The sequence below is a fragment of the Fusarium tjaetaba genome, assembly GCF_013396195.1.
Source record: "Fusarium tjaetaba strain NRRL 66243 chromosome Unknown NRRL66243_c0000143, whole genome shotgun sequence".
In the NCBI taxonomy this organism is placed as follows: Eukaryota; Fungi; Ascomycota; class Sordariomycetes; order Hypocreales; family Nectriaceae; genus Fusarium; species Fusarium tjaetaba.
The window spans coordinates 46,758-67,910 of record NW_023501339.1 but is presented as its reverse complement, the minus strand read 5'-3'; the positions used below and the strand labels follow the sequence as shown (position 1 = coordinate 67,910).

General features: G+C 47.6%; 5 protein-coding genes across 5 annotated transcripts; all 5 read right to left on the bottom strand.

Moving 5' to 3' along the window:
* Positions 1–14: 14 nt before the first annotated feature.
* On the bottom strand, positions 15–5,792 carry FTJAE_7222 (RGT2-Sensor of high external glucose concentration; the record flags this gene model as incomplete). Its single annotated transcript, XM_037353918.1, has 9 exons — positions 15–321; positions 373–615; positions 666–1,227; positions 1,276–1,473; positions 1,526–1,771; positions 2,263–2,327; positions 2,386–5,105; positions 5,156–5,630; positions 5,683–5,792. 9 exons carry the CDS (start codon positions 5,790–5,792, stop codon positions 15–17), a joined length of 4,926 nt encoding a protein of 1,641 aa, XP_037205707.1.
* Positions 5,793–6,073: 281 nt separating this feature from the next.
* FTJAE_7221 (integral membrane protein PTH11) lies at positions 6,074–7,517 on the bottom strand (the record flags this gene model as incomplete). The annotated part of the gene is made up of 6 exons (XM_037353917.1): positions 6,074–6,616; positions 6,675–6,838; positions 6,887–7,023; positions 7,075–7,283; positions 7,330–7,402; positions 7,450–7,517. The coding sequence occupies 6 exons, from the start codon at positions 7,515–7,517 to the stop codon at positions 6,074–6,076; spliced, it is 1,194 nt and encodes a 397-aa protein (XP_037205706.1).
* A 5,223-nt stretch (positions 7,518–12,740) lies between these two features.
* Positions 12,741–14,144, bottom strand: FTJAE_7220 (demethylmenaquinone methyltransferase; the record flags this gene model as incomplete). Its single annotated transcript, XM_037353916.1, has 7 exons — positions 12,741–12,995; positions 13,045–13,387; positions 13,444–13,533; positions 13,583–13,595; positions 13,653–13,680; positions 13,748–13,826; positions 13,873–14,144. 7 exons carry the CDS (start codon positions 14,142–14,144, stop codon positions 12,741–12,743), a joined length of 1,080 nt encoding a protein of 359 aa, XP_037205705.1.
* A 1,674-nt stretch (positions 14,145–15,818) lies between these two features.
* Positions 15,819–16,852, bottom strand: FTJAE_7219 (acetylxylan esterase; the record flags this gene model as incomplete). Its single annotated transcript, XM_037353914.1, has 3 exons — positions 15,819–15,932; positions 15,982–16,353; positions 16,403–16,852. The coding sequence occupies 3 exons, from the start codon at positions 16,850–16,852 to the stop codon at positions 15,819–15,821; spliced, it is 936 nt and encodes a 311-aa protein (XP_037205704.1).
* A 1,274-nt stretch (positions 16,853–18,126) lies between these two features.
* Positions 18,127–20,764, bottom strand: FTJAE_7218 (uncharacterized protein; the record flags this gene model as incomplete). Its single annotated transcript, XM_037353913.1, has 4 exons — positions 18,127–18,411; positions 18,477–18,746; positions 18,797–19,162; positions 19,514–20,764. The coding sequence occupies 4 exons, from the start codon at positions 20,762–20,764 to the stop codon at positions 18,127–18,129; spliced, it is 2,172 nt and encodes a 723-aa protein (XP_037205703.1).
* Positions 20,765–21,153: the final 389 nt, after the last annotated feature.

The window sequence follows — 21,153 nt, the reverse complement described above, 5'->3', positions numbered from 1 at the left end:
CGTACATCAATGACCTAGACTCGCTGCTCAGCTGTCAAGGTATTATTCTTCCCATCCGAGTGCACTTTGCCCAGGCCATCTTCCTCCTGTGTAGCCCGCATCATCTCCGCCGCATCAACCTTTCCAAACTGTCGGATCGGAACACCCTGATTGAACAGGAAGTCGACCTGCTCTAGTGTCTTACCCTTGCACTCAGGGACACAGAAGTATACAAAGACAAGAGCAGTAGCCATGATTCCTCCAAATATGAAGCCGACTTTACTGTTCAAGCCGGCGTACTTGTCGTAGATGAGATAGGGGATACTGAAGTTGACAGTGAAGCTGAAATGTCTGTTAGCACTGGACGAAGTTGGATTGAGTGGTCTGGCTTACTTCATGATGACATTGGTGGTGAAGCCAACTCGCGATGTAAGATCACGCAGCCGAAGAGCTGAGATCTCAGTTGTGACGACATAGACGAGAGGTGCCCAGCCCATTCCGAAGCCAGAGGCGAACACAGCCATCATGCTGATCACGCCCTTCTTCCTCGAATCATCGACAGGAGTTACGATACCAAGACCACCCATCGTCATCATGGCAGCAAACATGGTGACGGACGAGGCCATCATGAGGACACTGGATATTAATTAGCTGGTGGGGCAATAAAAGTCAGGCGGTTTACATACCGTCTACCAACGATGTCCGTCCAAAGAAGGATGCAGGTAATTGAAACGATGCTGATTGCGGATGTGATCAAACTGAAACCAAACGGGTTGATGGTTCCAAGCGACTTGACGTAGATGGTACCATACTGCGACACGAAAGCTTGACCACCAGCCTGTTGATAAAAGTTGACGGCCATAACGATAATAGTTCGCTTGAGATTAATACCCCTCACCAGCTCAACAAACTTTCCCTGCTCAGTCTCCTGCTCCAGAGAGACCTTGAGTTCAGTAAACTCAGCATCGATCTCTTCATCTGTGAAAGCGCCTTCACGGATCTGCTGTAGACTCTTGCGCGCTTCTTCAACTCTATTCTTTCGGAGCAGCCACCGCGGCGACTCGGGAACGAACCAGATGCCAGCTACGACAATACTAGGCACGATGTAGAACATTCCGAGGGGGATTCGCCAGGCGCGGTTGTCGGGGAGGGAGCTTGTTCCGAAGCAGATGCTGTTGATGACGAGTCCGCCGACCGCGAGACTAAGTTGGTAGGATCCGACCATGAAACCACGAGCTTGAGCAGGAACTATTATTGTTAGCTATGGAAGTGATTGTTTGTTGGAGTATGACGTACCGATCTCAGACTGGAAGGTTGGGACAACGCCAAGCTCCATTCCAACATAAACATAATTGAGGATTCGAGCTGCCATGATCTGCTCCCGATGAAACGACGTGACAGCTATAGTCGCTGTACAAAGAGCATACAAGCTCATGACAAACATACACCACCGTCTTCCCCATCGCGAAGAAATCCACGTCCCAATAAGAACACCTACAACCCATCAGCAAAGCACACTCAACCTCGCACTATACAGTATACTCACCAACAGCAAAACCAATGTAGTTCAGACTGTTAAACAGCGAAAGCCACGACGGCTCAAGAACATACTTCTCCGTCTTCTCATTCCAAACACCAAACTGCTTATCAAACGCATCCATCGCCTGCGTCGTAGCAAAAGCCTGGTTGTCGAAGCCATAATTGAACGTCGACACGGCGATGAGCACGCATGAGAGCGCGAGGCGTAGATTGAAGAAGCGGAATTTTGTAAAGACGCCCATGATGGAGGATGCTGTGATTGTGGTTAAGTTGTCATGATGAAGGCTGGAGCTGTAGACTCATATAAAGAGTTGTGAACTGGTAGAGAAGAGACTAGAGATGTCGTGATGGTTGGGTTGTTTGACGAATTGAGGCGATTTTGATGATAGATCCTTATTGGAGCCACTGGAATTGTGGTTTACCCCGGAAAATTGGGCGTGAACTCCCCGAGGGACGAGATCCGGGTGAGGATGCTCCAAGTACGACATCCGAGGACGAGATCCGATTCACTAAAAACGACTAACCTCAGCGCTAGGCATTGCCCATGACTCGTGATCATCTATCAAGTAATCTCACGTCGGCCTCAATCAGACATTCAGGTCCTAACTTGAACCTACCCTACTGGTCCATGTACATTGCAAATTGGCTTAGTATGTCTCGTTAAGATGTCATAAACTTTGACTATCAATCAAGGCGACTCGTCGCTTTGATAGCTGTGGCGACGGCTACGATGACCGTAGCTACTTGCAGAGCAAAAGCTCGCGATACTCTTAGGTCTCCTGGAGCCTTGAGCTGGGTATGGCCATGCCCTGAGACATACGTGTTAGTTCTGTTCAATATGATATCAGTTTGTCATGTTTGACTAACCTTGTGTCCAAAGGAGGCCACTCCTTTTCTGGCAAACTCTTGAGAAACTCCACTGTCCAGTCTCTCCCGCGACTCTCTCGCGGATTGCCAAGACTTTGAGTTGACAATGGTTTTGACCTGCGTTTTCGCTTGTTAGTTCTATCCAATTTTAGATCGACTCTTAGAGCTTTGTCTAACCGTTGGGCAAGTTGCGGTCCATGTTCCGGCAATCCCCTAAGGAACTCGGCCGTTCGATCCCTTCTATGATTCTCTCGCTGAAGTGCTGTGAGGCGATCTGAAACTTTCTGCTCTCGAAGCCTTTTCACTAGCTCGTGCCAGGCTGAAGAGCCTAAAGCTCCACTTGAGCTTAGGAACTCGATATGATATTGGACGTCGGCCATGATGTATAAAAGCAAAGCAGGGTAGTGAACAAGCGCTCGTGATGCAATACCAATAGATTCTTGAGTGACGGAATATCTCCTAGAGCCTATGATAGAAGCATCGCAAGGCGATAGTCCATGTTCAGTCAACCAGTTCTCCACACGCCGATCTGGATCCAAGCTGGGCAATTTCCGCAAATTCCTGAATTCATGTCTGATGCCGGGATCTTGCGGCTTGGTGTTCGACTCTCGGGGGTCTTCCGATGGGAAGGAATGAAAGGAGGATGTTGATACGCTCGCCGAATTGAGACGTTGTCGAGCGGCAACAAACTCGTCCAATTCCGGAATGAAAAGGTAGTCGAGGCAAGTATGTATTATCGTGTAATGACAATCCAGAAGAGGATTGGCTATTTCTAAGCATAGCTTGTGAAAACCTCCCTTGTTTATGAAGAAGTCGTAAACAGACTCGTGGATCACTCTAACCACACGAGCCGATCCCTGTTCATGGTCCATAGATCCAGCACCAGCGTTCACGGATGAAACCTCCGCGAGCTCACCAGGCTTGATAACCGGCCGTTCACTGGTCACTTCCAGCAAACCCATCGATAACCTTTTGACCTGTCTCACAAGGTGATCATCAGTCGTCGTGTAACTGTCTGAACTTCGCCAGTGTGCAAGAGACATCGGCTTCAGAGGTCTAATGAAAGCAATTATATGATGCCATTCATCAAGACGCAGGGGCCTGCTTGCTGCCAAAACCCATTGAAACATCTTGCGTGCGACTGGCACCTCTTTTCTGGTAAGTGAACCGCATATCTCCGAGTATAGATCGTCGAGCTCAGATGGCATGCTTTCGACTTTATAAAGAAGCATTTGCAGACCAATACCAAGGTTGTACCTGGTGAGAACATCTTCTATGACCAGTACGACCCACAAGAAGACACCTTCTGATAGGGAATAGATCCTCGATGCAAGTTCTTTTATCCAAAGTTCTTCATCAGAAGCGATTCGTGCCTTGAGACGTCGCCTGGTGTAGTTGAAAATGTCTTGCCGGTTGTATACATCCGCTTTAAGCTCGAGAGAGCCATTAACTGAGATGTTGGGGAAATGTCTGCAGGATAAGCAGACTCTCAGAGTCTGAAGATCAGGTGACTGAACCAGTTCACTCCAGAAGTCGACCTGATGGCTCTGTGTCACTTCGCCTAATTCGTCCAGTGCATCCAAAAAGATAAATATCCGTGTACCCGTAGACGACACAAACCGAAGAGTTTGTGTGAGCAGCGTCTGAAGTTGTTGCTCATTCCTGATTTTTCCAGACTGTAGAACGGATTCTTGAATAGTCTGTATCAAAGCCTGTTGATCCAAACCGCTAGAAGCGCTGGGGTTGCAAATGCTGGTCTGTGGTAAGATCTGGTAAAGTAACGATCGATATATTCCAGCTGAGCAGCGATGCAAAAGCTGGCCACCAGCATCGATAAAGAAGCTTGCACATACACCACCGTCCTTGTTGAGAGTAAGTTCACGCTGCATTCGCCGTAAAGTCTCTTTCATCACAGTCGATTTGCCGGCGCCTGGTTTTCCCTTGATGAATAACAGGTGCTGATTCTTATCTGAAGCTGTTTGCCACTTTTCGAAATGTTCTTCCTCGAATAACCAAAATCCTGTGAGCAACGAAGGTGGCAGGATCGAATCTCGTCGTGCGTTCATGTCTTCGAACCGTAGGGTTGCGAGGAAGTCATTGAGTATCTTCTTGTCGAGAAACTTTGGCAAGCTGGTCTCAGAGAGTGATTTGTAAACGTCAGACATCAATGGCACACTCTTTTCTGCCTGATGCCGAGCTCCAGGTGTCGATTTCTGAGAGGGCTTGTTCTGGTCCTGCGCGTTGTCGATCGCATTATACAGGGCTTTGATCTCGCCAGCAACTTTGATATAGTTTGGGTCGTTAGCACTGCTGAAGCGACTTAGCTGGTTATGATTGGCCTGAAGAGTCTCAGCATGTTCTCTCGGATCACCAATCAACGAAGACTCGTGCGGTACGACTTTATCTCCTAATACACCCAAACCTATACCAGTAAGACCCAGGCTTTCTTGGAAAGTCTTTACTTGGAAGTCGTACGTATTCCAGAGTCTACAGAAGGCCTCGTGCGTACGTTCGAGATCTGTTGTCTTGAGACCCAGGGTGTCCAATATTGTCGAAGTTGTTTGGAATCGCAAACTGCTAACCATTGATCTAGCCCAATCGCCGATCGCTGCGAGCTTGGGACTTCCGCGATGGGGCGTTCCGAGAAAGACTATAGCTGCGGTCGATTCAACAATCTTCTTGTGCTCTGGTTTCTCGGATATAGACGATAGAGCGAGCATCTGAGTATGAAGTAAGCAGGACTTCATGACCAACTGGTAAATATAGTCACCTCTTTCACAAGTAGACCGCCGAGACTATGGGCAACAAAGATCAAGGGACGATCTGGTATGGGATTGCGGCCGAGCGAGAATAATAAGTCCTTTCCGTGAGAGTAAATACTGTTCATATTGGTCGGACCCGAGGTGAATTTTGTTATCTTTGTATCATATCCGAAAGTGAGAATCCGAGCCTTTCGGCAGGTCATTGGCAGCAAGTCCGCCGGCCAGAAAACAGACAAATTATTTTCGTGTGCGGCTGCAGAGGTTCGAGTCGTAGAGGTAGTAAGGACACTGTCCTGGCGTCTTTTACTCGACGAGCGTTTCACCAAGGCCTTGAAACTTTGTCTGAGTTCAAGTCGCTTCGAATTGTTAAACTTTGGGGCCTTCTGTTCCTGATTCTTCGATTTCTTCTCTGCATTTTCCGAGCCCTGCTTGTATCTCCAAGTCTTGTAGGGATGGCCTCTTAGACCGTGGACTAGAATAACGCTAGACGCGGCTTTAGCGCTTTCATCGGGATGGTTACACATTTGTCGCTTACTCGACTATCGTGGCATCGTCTCCTGGCTCGTACACCACACTAAGCCCCGTCGAAGGTATTTGCTCTGGCGAAATCTGGATCTCTCTTTGGGAACTCTCTTGGGCGTACATGGCTACCTGATGGAAAGTGGATGAGATGCGGAGCGTGTTTTTCTTGGCTTTTGAGAATCAGGCTGGAGGCTGAGGTCACGTGGGAATATCACCCATGCATAGGTACATATTCAGGTGTTGCGATTCAATTGGTTCCTCTCCATCGTCCAATCAGATTCAACGTGTCTATCTAAAGATTTTCTTCAGTTCACAGGTTACTGGAAGTTCACTTTAATATTATTGTTCTATTGGTTGTACTTGGGAAAGTGTATGTATGTCTAGTTCGTCAGTCCGTTGACCCATTATACTCCATGATAAACCTTGGTAACAACACCAAGCTCCATCTCATTCGCAGACTTATCCCCATTCTCACTACCGCCATGCGCATTCGCATCCCGTAAATTAATCCTCTCCAAACCAGTATGACCAGGCGGTGACGGCGATCGTTTATCAGACGAGGCCTCTTCAGTAGTGACGTTAACAATAACCTCATTCTTCTGATAAATCTTCAACGGGATATCCTTCCCGTTAATCTCCTCCTGACTCTCTGAGAAGCTCATTCCAGGCTCAACAAAAGTGGTCTTTTTGGGCCGTCGGTCCATACTGCTGAGATTTCCGTATGCTGATCTGAATCGCGATGTTCCCTCGCCAGTGCGTTGGTTGGAGGATTTACCGTACTTGGCGTGGAATGAACCGAGGCGGAAGACGCGTTGGAGGAGAGTCCATGTTAGAGGGAGGTTGGCGGCGATGACGGCTGTTGAGACTTCGCGGATGTACCAGTAGGACCATTCTGTGCCGAAGGGGTCGCCGAGACTGTAGATTTTGCTCATCGTTGCTGCGAGGATCTAAAGGCAAGTTGGTCAGACATCAAGGGTAAGATGGAGTTGGTGGATGAGAACTTACAGTAAAGATACCAAGCGCAAAGACACCGCAGAGGATGATCTTTCGCTTAAGCGGCAGCTGAGATTGTAGAAAGACAGGCATAGGAAGAAGGATGATCATGATGTCAGAAGAGATGTTGACGACGGCGTTGGTGATCATATGGTTGGTCTCAGCTGAGCAATTCACTGCAACTTATTAGTCCAAGCCGCTTATCTTATCAACGGGCAACCCACAATCATCAGGAGGAACCTGCCAGTAGTGGTTGAAAGGCCGGCACCAAGCAGCAAACCACAAGATCTGCATGACAACGAATCCAACTACAACATATCCTGCTACCAGCTTTACCAAGAAGTTTTGCTTCAAACTCATTCTGGAGGTTGTTAGTTGAAGGTGACTGTATCGTCGATGAGGAGCCACTCACGTCAGTCGGCCGTACATAAACAGTAGACAGCCCTTGACGCCCCAGAGGGTAAGCATCTGCATGTGTTCCGTGACGAGTACCAGTTTTGATCCATATTCTCGGCGTTTGATGTCTTCGGGGGTGAGTACGATGTGATCGTCGGGGTTGATGAGGTTGGTGGGTGTTCGTGTGAGGACACTGACGATTGCCAATAGGGCAGTATACGTGATCTGGAAATGTCAGTATTGATGCAAGAGAAGGTATAGGAATACAAACCATTGTCACCGCCATGAGATAATCATCTGCCAACATGCGCTTGAATGATCCAAGCAACATACGACGTGACGCCCTGTACCAAGTCAGCAGCAATTCTCAACACGCCCGCCGAGCACTCACATTCGCGCAACCACCACAATCAACGTCAAGGCGTACCACGCCCACATCTCAGCGTCGAGGGACGGCATGGCTGCTGATGCTGATGCAATACCAAATCGTCGGGTCTTCACCCAGAACCAAAAAGCAAAACAGTCAGAATCCGGGGCATCGATGCAAGAAAAAAAGTAACAAAAAAAAGGAACGACAAGATCTGCAGCGCCAGTCAGGGGTGCAGAACCTCTGCAGTTAAAAGAACCAGTCCTATCACGCAACAGTGATCCAGACCCAGACCCGTCAGGGTAGACACGTGGAAAACATGGGACCCTTAATCAGCCCATGGCCATTATCGGAGCCTGGCACCCAATACCAGTAAATCACTGCGGAATAGAGTTTGCTAGACGTTTGGGGCTACAGTCGAAACCCGCCGCTATTACGAGACAAGTCCTAGGCCCGGCGTTACTGGTAAGCCACGGACCCACGGGCTAGCACTCCAAGTTCCTTTTTAGAACGTTTCTGTGGGCACCTGTCACCAAAATTCATGATTGGCACTGATGATCATATTGCGTAAAGCAATTCTTTCTGCGAGGTCGGAAGAGGAACGTCCCTGAAGGCTGAAGAATAAATTGGGGGCGAATTTCCGTCAAGGCGCAATCTGGCAGTGGATTGGCCGGCAGTGACATAAAAATATTTCTCATCATATAGGGGCTAACGCGCCGCTCAGACAGTGGCTTTTATTCCGCCATCGCAAGCGCTTCCAGAACGAGCATGTCGCCGTTCTTAACAGATGCGATAAGAAAGCTGAAAGACGCATGTGATCAGACCCCCTGGGCGATGCATTATTTAGCCACTTCCCGGCGATGTGGTTCAGATCTGGATGCTACCCCGTGGCTGTGCGGGCGTAGGATGATCACAAGGATAGAAGGTTCAATTGAGTTCGACCATCAGATGTGCCCCTGAGAGTGATCCGAGATAACGGAACCATCTTGTTCTCGGTTCATTTTTTCCGTTCGGCTCCGGCAAGTGGACATTGAATGGGTCAGCGTACGGTCAGTGATGAGAGTGTTGGCGAATCTTCGGATATTTGCGCCATTTTCATCCCGTCTTTGCTTCTGGTTCCTGTCGATCATTCGTGGGAAAGACAGGGTGCCAAGGCTTTAAAATTCTGCGACACGTGGGAGCCGTCGGGAATAAGTCATCTTTGTGATTTGGTGGTTGAAACACGAGTCATGGCGGAGATACAGGGTAAATGCAAACAAATATGACAGAGCCATTGCAGAGACAACGAGAAGTAAGAGCATGTTAGAAAAGCTTATCTATGTATGTTATAGTCTCTGAGCAGAGTAATAGTCTTTTACGCCAGATTTCGCCTATATTGCGACAGATAAATCGTTTCGTGAACCATCTATATACAATCAATGACATAAAAAAAGCATCGCGAATAATGCATCACGCAAAAACATCAACTAAAGAAAATGGTTATTTAAAAAATCTCAAAGCATGATCTACAGTTTATGAAATTGAAGAAAGAATGATGAGATAAAAAAAAAAATGACATATAAGATACACATGCAAAATAAAGGTCTCGGAGGGAGTCGAACCCTCGCTGGCGGAATCAGAATCCGCAGTCATAACCGTTAGACCACGAAACCGTGAATTTTTTAAGTGTTTACTTTGCTAGATCTTGACGCCTATCAATCTGTTACACTCGTGGCCTAGCATTCGGCTTATCGATTCGAACTTGATTGTTGTTTTCTCATATGTTTCAACATGTCGCATTTCTTGCGCCTTCGAGAGACCGTGGTAAATACAGACAGACACTCTTGTTTAAGAAGCGAAACGACTTATTCCTTCACTACCTAACAACAGCCTATCTTTTCACTGGCACAGCCGAGATTCTGTCTCCATCTGTTAAAATCCCAGACATTAGTATGCATCCAGAAAGCTTTGTCGGCATGCACATTATGCTGTATTTTGAACTTGTCTGCCATCTATCTCAGGCGTAGACGCATTTCTTGTGAAATATCACATATAATGTATAGATACCCAAGCGCCAGAAATTGTTATCTCAGCCGTACCAGCTCTGGCTAGATGGATGCAGGAGATTCCACACCAACTTGAATCACTCGCATGTTTGCTAGCAAGAAACTGTCCTCTGTTTTCAGTCACGGAAACCTTGGAGCCGGCCGTCGCATGAGGATCCGAGTGAGGTGTTTGGTTGTGCCAAGATCTAGTAGCGTGGGGGTTGATGATCTGATATTACAGAATATCAAAACAGTACCTCGCAACAACCTCGTTGGACCACAGTGGTGTCTGCAGCTGAACTCATAACACTGAGTATGCCAAAGATTATCTCACGTCAGTAAGGTAACTTTGACTCGCCCATTCTTTGGTAGTAATAATGTAAGCATGGTACTTAATACGTCCTACCTCCCCAACTCTTATTTACATCCGATCACATAAAAACATGACAACCTTGTACGCTCGGACAGCACAGGGCACTTTTGGATGCAGGGCTCCGCCTTGCCTTTTGACCAAAGAACGCTCGACCACAGCAAATGTAGACCCATAAATCTGCTGGAGCCTGGTTACCTCACATGTGGAGGCCTCGTCCATTCGCTCGTACTATATATGTGTACCAATACTGCCACGTCAGTGCTGATCACTATACGTAGTCACTTCGCTCTGTAGCTTCAGATTCTTAGTTCCTTCTGAACCAGATATTTCCATCCGCGCAACCCCCTTGAATTGTGTTCATGTCGTCTCCAGAGGACTCATATTACCAACTTCGTGACTGGAGCGAAGCTGAGCGAAAGTTGATATGGGACAAGTGGACATTGTGTCAACAATGTGAGGAACTCCTCATAAGAACAGACCCGTTTTGGGGAGGCAGCTTGACAGTGCACCGGTCTGGGCCTAATTTTTACAAAATCAACGGTTGCGGCTTCTGCCGAGTTCTGAGCGAGATATTAGATTGGGATATCAAGAGGAAGGGCATAAAGCAGAGGTACTAAAATCCCGCACATATTTTCGCTGGGTGTCTTGAATGCTAATCCGATTTTAGGAATAGTTGGCAGATACAATTTACCGATAGAAGTTGGCCCTCGTTCGAAATAGCGTTCCCTGTTGAAGAGTCAGAAGGAAATAATCGGATATCATTTTACTTCCGTATGTGTAGTTAATGTCATAGGCCGTTCTTCCAGTCTAATGCTTGTCCCAGTACCTCGTGGCTTTCTATCACGAAAGCATGTTTATGATCGCAACACTTGGCCAATTGGAACAATAGCAAACAACTCTTTGCTGTCTTCTGGAATGGTGTCATTTATTCAAAAGCAACTACAAGAGTGCATTACAAATCATGACATCGAGTGTCAGCCATCATGGGCTGTGGGTAACCACCAATGGCCAGCAAGGCTACTGCGAATCGAAGGCGACATCGCAAGACTGGTTGATTTTATACCCGAGACAATGTCGAATCAATATGCCGCTTTAAGCTACTGCTGGGGAGGTAAATCGGAGCTTGAACTATACCCTCCGTTCGTAACAACAGGAACAAATATTCGGCAGCTGCAGCAGGCAGGTATAGCTATTTCAGAGCTGCCCTTAACAATTCAGCACGCCCTCTTGGTTACCAAACTGGTCGAGATACGATTCATATGGATTGATTCAATCTGTATCATACAAGACTCTAGCGATGATTGGGAACGAGAGGCCACAAAAATGGCAGCCGTCTACGCTATGGCAAAACTGACTATTATCGCTGCATCTTCCACCTCCTGTCACAGCGGCTTTCTGGATGTCAATCTTTCTTATTGTAATCCGACCGTACCCTCCCATTCGCCCTTCCTATTGGAAGCACAAGCTTCGTGCAATTCTGGATTTCACAGGGAGCGGTCTATTGGTCATTTAGACCCTACTTGTGACCCCATTGATGTTCGAGGGTGGACACTACAGGAAGAGCTTCTCTCGTCCAGATACATAAAGTTTACCAAAGATGATATACAGTGGAGTTGCAATTATCATCAAGACTGCATGTGTGGGCAGGAAGTTATGGGAAAATACACAGGTCTTTGGCAGAACAAAAGCCAATCAGAGGACCAGGACCCGGACACAGATTGGTTCCGCTTCACCACGGAGTTCTCTCGAAGGAAGTTCACCAAAGACACCGATAAACTGATCGCAATATCAAGCTTAACGAGAATTGCAGCATCGAAGTTCATTGCACCTGAAGGACAAGTAGCATATATCGCGGGACTGTTGGTCAAATCAATTGGGTCTGCGAGTCTGGTCAGATGACTGATGGCTACGTTGCCCCTAGCTTCTCATGGGCCTCTTTGAATAATAATCCTGCTGGAGCCTGGCTTAGGGGGGGTTTCAAGCACGAGCTATGTCAATTTCGAGGAGCAAGTGTCTCGCCATCTTTGCAAGGTAATATCTTCGGTTCGGTTTCGGCAGGTTCTGCAACGCTTTACGGCCCTGTGGTTCGCACGACAGTCACTTTACCAAAGGTGGAGCATGAAACACGACTATATATTTCCATTCATGAATTCGAGGCATGGGTGACATTTGACTGTCCGGTGAGCGAAAAACTACACCCTAACGGTTACAAAACGCTTCAGAGATCCCGAAACCAGAACACTGACGCATTTGGGGAATATTCTATAGTGAGTCTTGTCCTAGGCATATCTACGGGAGGATCCATCACTTGCCTACTGCTGGAGAAGATAGATGATATTCACTATCAACGGATTGGTTACGCCGAATCGGAGGAGTATTGTACTTATATAGATGAAAAGACATTCCAGATGTTGGAAGAGGCAAGAGAGGAAGTAACAATAATCTAAGGCAGGGAATCGTAAGTAGTAATAAATTCGGATAAGGGAACAATAACTTCAGGAAGTTAATAAATAATCAAGGGTAGATGTATTCTTGACCTACCAGATAACTTGCATCCAGCCAGGGAAATTCTAAAGCCAAGAAGAACGTTCTGGCGTGTTGTCGTGTGACCACGCTCTCAGCCCCTTCACTGGAAATGACTCCAACACGGCTTTGGGACCTGCCTATATTTAGGTCAACCTCGGATTCAATTAGCAATGCCGTCGCAGCATATAACAAAGCGTCAGGTCATGGAGCGCCGAAAACTCTTAACTCTTCACAATGGTAAATATATTTTGCAAATCTCGCGGGCATCACCTCTGCTACATTCAGACGCAACCTACATGTGGGCAGACTCCTCAGTAACACTTGTAAGCTATAGTTGGAACCCGAGAATACCACTTGCTAGTCAGCCGCTGACGGATTCATGCGACTTTTGCTTATGCAGGCGTCGGCTCCTCTTTCGTTTCCGGCTTCCGTCCCCAGACAGCTCTGAGACGAATATAGACATGATGTTTCCGGTTCCGAACCTCACGTCGGAATTTGGCGATATAAACGTGGACCTCCTCCATTGACCAGCCCAATAGATTGGCAGCTAACGTCACGAAACCCTCAGTATCCTGCGTAAGGAAGACCTCTCCAAACCGACCAATCTCCTTAAGCTTCGGATCCGCGGGCCACGGGTTCAAGGGACACTTTTCAAGTCAGTTATCAATGTCGCAGCATAATGGTCTTGCACGTTACCTTGAACTCCCACTCGTGAATGTCAACGAATCCAGCCTCTTCCAAAGCGGGCCTCTGGACTTTATCGTCGACAACGGTAAAGCTATTACCGATCTTCTCCGAAGCCTGGATGAAAATCCTTCCCCATTGAGCCATTGCAGAGTCATATGTGACGGTGCCATCGTCGCTTTCTGCAGTTGGGGAAATTTCAAAGCTCTCAACCCAGCCACCAGGCTTGAGGGTCTTGTATGCTTGACTGAAAAGCTCTGTCCAGTCTGGAATGCAGCCGACGAGATAACGAAGGTGGACATAATCGAATGAGTCAGTTGGGAAGGTCCACTGTTGGGTGCAATCTTCGATCTCGCTGATATTGGGGTTAGATACAGAATGTTCATAGACAAGTGTGATGAAGTAGCTCACAATTTCAGGTTGGGTGGAACCCAGCCAGGCTGGATGGGCGAAATATCGGTACCGGTGACCTCGCATCCAGGGAATTTATCCGCAAAGTCACTGAAAATTGGTTAAGAGATGGTAAACTAACATATGCTGGGTAACCTACATGGCCCAAATACCTGCAGTCTAAATCAGCAAGGGCAATCTCGCGGTCTCACAGGAAGATCATTTCATACCAGTTCCAGTCCCGATGTCAAGAACTTTCTGACAATTGGCAAAAATAGCTCATCAGCACGATAGGAACATCAGTAAATTGTGTTATTCAACGAACCTGTATATTATCGTCCAGAGGCGCAAAGTATAGTTCTCCATCGTGGGCAAGTGTCCATATGTGGTGACTGGGTAGTATCCTGTTAGGCAAGCGGTCGCACAACTCTCGCAGGAGGGGTATCTCACGCGATATCCATGGCATCACTTTGGCGCTCATCGTTCGATCCCCAGTACGCTGCATTTCCTCTCTCACTGTGAAAAGTCCTGCCATTAATCGTACGATAATTAAGAATGCTCGATGAAATAGAGGCCGTAGAGCTCTCAGCGTCAGATCCCAAAGTCAAGTCCTCTTCCTCATCTTGAGGATGGTTGTCAACTGCAATTGTTTCGTTAACCGCTGCCGACGGATCCTGGGGCGATCGCGGGGACCGGCTTTTCGGGCTGCTAGTATTGGACATTGTATCAATAATGCATGTTCCCAGACGAAATGGATGGCAAACAAAGGGAAAAAGAAAAACAGTTCAAAAGTGAGGAGCAGGGCCAAATCCTTTTAACCTGTTGGTTATTTGCAAAGCATATGTCTAGTTAAGCGGGGACTTTCCGGAGCGAGGCCAGCAAAGGAAGTGACAAGTAACATATCATGACATTATTGCATGTTGTATGCATAAGCGATGACTTATTGACCAATGGTATCTATGCGTTTGCCAGGTTGTTGGTTGTCATCCGTTTGCAGTTACATTTGAGGAGGGGGTTTTCAGGTAAGGTGGACTCTTGCGCGAAAAACAAAACAAAACAGAAAACAGGTCCTGTAAAAATGTTGTATTGTCGATTGAAAACTGATAAGAACTGGTCCTGCCGACCAACTGCAAAAGAGAGCGGAATCTGGAGCTTTGGACCTTTTCCAATACACGAGCTGGTTCCGTAATGTGGAGAGTCGATGGTCTTGGCATTCAAACCAATGGATAGCAGTGGAAGATGATCTGAAGTAACCATGGCCGCCATGCTCAAGGAAGCCCGTTGATGGAGATTTGCGGCTAAATGTATATTTGAGAAGGACTGTGAGACTCTAAGGAGAGAGCTCTCAAGGAGGTACCACGCGTGATGCAGATTTACTGGAGGCTATACTCATGTCCAATCGCACATGACAAATAGTTCGCGTCTAAATCCGAATGCATAATGCATGTTTACAAAAGTGAAGCGAGATCGGTAATCACCAGGGGCCTAGTGCGCCTTTGTATCTGAGCCAAAAGCCCATGGACATTAAAAGGCATCCCTCGTCAACTTGTGCCGAAACGATGCAATCAACACATTATCAGCGTCAAGTCAGCTGACGTCAGCAGCAACTAGCAATCTTGGCTTTACGACTATTAGAATATGGTGATGAGGACAAATATGTGGTGAAAGAAATCCATGTGTTGAGTCGATGGAAAGGATATTTTACCAGGACGAGCGAGGAACAGACAACATACAATCTGAGGAGCCGCAGACTTCGCACTGGATGTTTCGAACCAGCGAGATGAATGCTTACAGCACTTGACGATTCAGATAATACTAATATCATGACCAATAGATCAGTCAATGACTTCGTACGACGCAACGGCGTTTATCAAGAAGTCATTAAACCCGACACATACTACCTCTATCTCGGACCAGAGACCCTTGCGAGACCTGGAAACTATGGACTTCCTGATACCGACTATATACCCGCCAGTCCTACAACCGAGACTAAGCCAGCTTCTTTCAAGACTCGAGAACACTCAAAAGGGCCGGGCAGTTAAACTGCCCAGAGTCTCAAGATCACAGGCAACGCGCATTCCGATGGCGGTAGCACAAGCCATGAAATAGGTCCCCCAACGGCAAGGGCAGAGGAGGCTATCACTAGATAACGGACGGAGAGACTGCCCAGTGATAAACGGTTGGCAGGCTAAGTTTCGGGTACGGTCATTTCATTCAGACAAGGAATAACATTCGATGCAATATATACAGATATTGTATTGATGATATTTACAATAGATAAATATAGTTCATAGAAATTTAATGTGTTTTGGGCCACGCATCCTAGACTGGTATCCTAGGTCTTTCCGGAAGACCCCGTTGTGTGAATATTTGGAGCGATTTACTATAAAGGAATGTCAGTTTCTGGCTTCGGTGGGATTTTGGGCATGACTTACGATAAAGCCGAACCACTTGAGATCGTTGTCATCGAAATGAGGGTTACCGTGTCCAATACCCTGGCCCAAGAAAGCCTAAAAATGTCAGCCTTTATCCTTCACCTCATTATGCTCCATATCTTACCTGGAACTTGTCGCCAAAGACCTGGCGAGTGTAAGGGCTGGCAGGAGTGTTGGGTGTAGTTGACTTGGGGGTGGAGGAGTATCCAAAAATACCAGTCCACTGCTTGATCTCCTCATAGTAGTTCTGGACGTTGAGAGTAGGGTCGGCAGTTCCGTGGTAGATCTGGAACTTGGGGCGAGCGCCGTTGTAGCCGGGGTACATGTTCTTGACGACGTTGGCCCACTGGGTCTGGGTGTAGATGGACTTTCCTTGGGAGCAGGTTGAGTTCCATGCGGCGGCTTGGTTGGCCTGGCTGACGAAGCAGCCTGCGGGAACACCAGCGTAGGCGCTTCCAGCGGCGAAGACGTCGGGGTAAGTAGCAAGCATGACGTTCTGTTTTTATTAGTCCAGTTTTGTTGAGAGCAGGTGAGTGTTGACTTACGGTCATCATGGCACCGGAAGATTCACCAGTGACGAAAACCTTCTTGGCATCACCGTTGTACTGCTTGAGAACATACTTGGCCATGTTGGCGATAGAGGTACTGCAACCACCACCCTCGTGTGTCAAGGTCATCTTGGAGGAGACATCCCAGCAGCCACCGGAATAAGGAGTCTGAGGATAAATAACAATGAACCCGTACTTCTCAGCATTGGAAGCCCACTTGGTACCCTGGTAGTAAGCCTGAGAGGTACCACCGCAGTAGTGAAGAGCAACGACGACAGCAGGGTTGGCCTTTAAGTTCTTGGGGACGTACAAGGACATCTTGGTGCCGGTTGGGTTGTTGCCATAGCTGTTGACCTGCGTGAGCTGACCTCGCGGGACGGGCTCTGCAGCGAGGACGAGGCTGAAGAGGGCTAGCGCCCAGAAGCTGATGATGGAAGTCAACTGCATGATGAAATGTGTCGAGAGAATGATGTGCCAAGAAGTATGGGGAAACAAAACATGATGGGATGGTGTATCAGCCAAGATATATACCCGTCCCCCCAGAAGTAAGTGGAGGCCTATGGATCGATCTCATCTCCTGACCATGCTCCAATGGATCGAACGGACGTGTATCCTCCGCCAGACGATGTTTCCACTAGCCAGCGAATCTCGTTCCTGAACGAACTCCACACCGCTTGGTCCTCAGCTTGGAAATGTACGGATTCGGCACATGGCGGATATGCCGATGGGCCTTTTTGGCTAAACTCGTCCCCGCAGTGGAATTCATGCAAACGCAGAAAAACTGATCATTGACGAGGGTAAAGGGCGAGTTTAGCCTGGGATAATAACCGATCGTGGTGTGTTTCAGTGGGACTTGAAACCTCGAGCCTTTCCGGATTGAGACGCGGAGAAAATTGGAGCGTTGCATTGATGAGTTGAGGACTATTCCACCAATTGGAAGAACGACAGAGCTGACGGTTTGGAAACACCAGTTAAATTACACGGATTCTGTTTCTTGTCAATGCGACTATATTTCCTCTTCAGGTTGTCGATAGTTTGTGTCGTGTCGTGAACGTGCCATGCTAGGGAGTGAGTCTGGACCTGAGATGGGCTTATCCTGGGTGACAAAAAGACTTGGATAAAACCAAAGTGAACGTTAGTACGCGTCACACTAGATATTTTCAGCACCTTCCATTGAGGCCAGATGTTTCAAGTTTTTTGTTGTGTCAGATAGACTTGTTTGCTCCCCTGGCCTGTGGCTTTGATCCGGATACACGGCAAGTTATCTTTACGTTCAGACAACTATTAATTAATCCGCAACGTCACTTGCCATCTGAAAGTCCATGAATGAAAAGATCGAGCATGGCATCAGTGTTGCGCACGGACGTAAGGCCTCAGCTACTCCTCAATTGATCAAAGGCAAAAACATGACCGGAGGAGGATAACATTTGCCAACCGAGTTACATATTGTGTGGCGCCACAAAGCTGGACCAAGAGAGCCACTCAAAGCTGGGGGATTGATTGAGCCAAGACTCCGAGTGCTACTACACTAACGAGATAACAGACACCAACAAGAACTACAATGAGAAGACCGCCGACGCAACTTCGAAGTATCCCCTCGAGACATCCTCAGCTCATCCATTACCATGTCTCCATTCGTTCCCACCTTGTTTCTCCGCACCAGAAGGCTCGGCACTTCTATGAAAGCTAGTAGCCCATTGGACTCAAGTTACTATTCACGATCACATTTGACCATCGAGAACAGGCATGCCGCCAGAGTGGACGACTAAACCGCGAGGGGCTGGACAAAGGTGAAGAAATACCAACCTTTTGATGACCCTCTGAGGGATGTCGCGAGGCAGAGAGTCATACCTGTGTTCCTTACCAGCTGGCACTGCCACCCTATCAAAACCGGACAAGAGACGAAAGGCGTTTCGAAGAGTTTGAACACAGCCGCTGGGGCGAGCGTAAGGTGGCCCAGCAGCGGTAATGCGGCGCTGGAGTTCTTGGTTGGTGATGAGGCCGGCCTGGAGAACGAATATATTAGACGGTGTTCCATCGTCGGAAGGTATTTAGGGAGAGGTGGACTTACAGATTGAAGTATGGAGAGAGTGAGAATCTCACGGTTTGCAATTGCCTCTTGAAGAGCCATGATTTCGACGTTGTTTGAGTTCATGAGATGCATCTCCAGTTGTCTCCACGCAGGCCCGTAATCATCAAGAGCACGACGGAGTTGCCAGAGCTCATGTCCGGTTAACGCAGGTGAAACCTCCCGGCTATCTCCCAATTTGGGATCACGGTGAGCCCGACAGGCAATGAAGTTCCGGTACCATTGGGCCGCTCCGAGAAGCTCGGAAGGGATCTGGGAAGGAAGTCAGGGCCATTACGCACCCATCTGGGAGGAAGACCTACCGAGCCACAGGCCTTGCTTTTGTCGTGGCAGAGAATGCAAATGACGCTTTTGCTGTTACATTCCGCAATACAGACGCAGCGAACATCAAGATCGATGCTTGAAACACAGCCCAGGCAGGGTATGCCATTGACGCCTTCGAAGCCGACTTTCTGATTGTACTTGTACTGAGAGAAGACGGTCGCGATGTGATCGAGCGAAGCCATCGCGAAGGTGTTGGCGAAGATAAAGAACGCTTGAAGAGTTGGAAAGGGGAAAAGACCGCGGCGAAGACGCAGCGAAGAATTGAAGAGAGGGCGGAAGCAGAGATCACAAAGAGATGCTTGAGGGAGAAAAACAAAAGAGTGAAAGATTTTCTTGCTTGTTGACTTTGAGTGTGTGCTAGCAAACAATTTGACCGTGTATCACTGCCTCTGTTCTGGCTGGTGGGCTGGCACTGGCAAACAGCTGCCTACCATAAAGCAACAAACCGAAGAAAACCACAGGCTACTAATACTAAACTTTAACCTGGTGATGCGCTGTACCGGGATGAAATATGCTGTGCATTGGAGGAGGGACGTGATTGTCACAGATTCAATCACCCCATGATCCTGAGCAAGTCTGGAAAAGGTGCAGTTACTCTTGCTCAGAGATCTCTTGCTGTGATCTCGAGTTTGTGTTTGATCGAATTGGAATTTCTATATATCCCACGATCTTAATCGCTCCCAAACTGGATATACCTGGTTTTCGTCAAAAGCCTCGTTATTTGCCCTCGCAAGAGCACGACGGCAGGCAAACCACATATAGAGGTTATGATCCATTCCCACTTCCTCAGAATGAGACACCATATCTTTCAGCCAATCTTGAAACCGATTATTTTGTTCCTGTTCCAACACTTGGTCTCTCTTGGCCAGTTCATTAAAGACCTCCTTCTCCCTTTGCAGCAAATCCCACACAAAACGAACCGCGACGTCGAGACTCACTCTAACGGCAGTTTCTTCGTCTCCAGAACCGCCAGAGTAGTCGTCGCGGTTCACGTTGGACGCTAGCCCTGCCTCGAACAGAGGGAGAAAACTAATGGGTGATGACAGATGTGCATCATCCCCCGTTTTGACCAGGAGAATTGTACATTTAGCCAGCTGTCTCTCCACAGGGCGTTCCATGTCGTGAATCCTGTCCCAGCTTTTCAACCGTTTTGTGTTGTAGTATGGGGCTGCCTTCACTATCATCGACTGCTCGTCAACAACCAGATACAGAGCGCGGAACAGATGGGACATGTGGTAGCCATGCTCCTGCCAAGATCGTATGTCGCCTGGGGTTTCGTCCTTAGGTGGTTGTTCTCCTGGGTAACTAGAACGCCAGTTTCTCCCATGCTTAAACTCCACCAAGTGCTCTACATGAGTGGATACGTATTCAGAGAGATCTGCATGAGAGGCCGAGAGCTGTTCAAGATTCTGAGGGCCATGTTCTGTCAAGAGTAAAGGTTTTCCGAAAAAGCCACCGCGCTGGAAGAATGGTCGGCCGTTGTGGAGTCGTAACCACGCTCGGAATATATACCTGGCTATCCTTTGGCTGTCCAAGATGTCGGCTGACTCATGTTCAAAATAGACCATTACTTGTTTATTTGACCAGTCGTCAAGATGATAGGGTCCAACTATAAGCTCTGAAACCCGTGGTGTGTTGATTACTGTCATGCAGTGATCTGCGCGCCATCCAATCTTGAGATCTGAACACATCCGTATATTTGCTGCGGCATCCTCGAAAAACATGATTTCAAGTTCCTTGTAAATAAGATCTGGTATCTCTTTGAGAGCCGCTATTGTGGGCTCGAGATAGTTCTCGTTGTAGCCATCTTCCATGCGAATGGAAGCTGGGTTAAATACCTTCTTTGATGAAAGACGATAAGTAGAATCTCCAGGGGTACTCATGGAGATGATCTCCTGTTCGTTGCTCCCAGGAGCCGATTTCGTCAGTGGCGGGGAGTTTGCCATGGCTTTTGTAGATTTTTGATCCGATGAGTTTCGACGATAGAGGTTGGCGAGAGTATGAAATATTTAGGGATATGGATCAAAAGAACAGGAACAGATTTATAGTGAAATTTGGGAGTCTTGATGAGTCACTCATGCTCTTGACACTCAAATTTGACTTTTGGAGATAAGTTTGTTGGAACTTTAGGCCAGCACATCGCACTGTTACTGGTGGCACCAATGGCAATGGTGATACTTTACATACGTGGCGTGTCAATTCGCCGAAACTTACTTTCATGACGCCAGACATGGTCTAATTCTTTATGTAATCTAATTGAACGCATAAAAGTTAGGTGGAAGCATTGGATGTGACTTGGCCCGAACTGCGAACCCAACTACTTAAAACGTCTCAA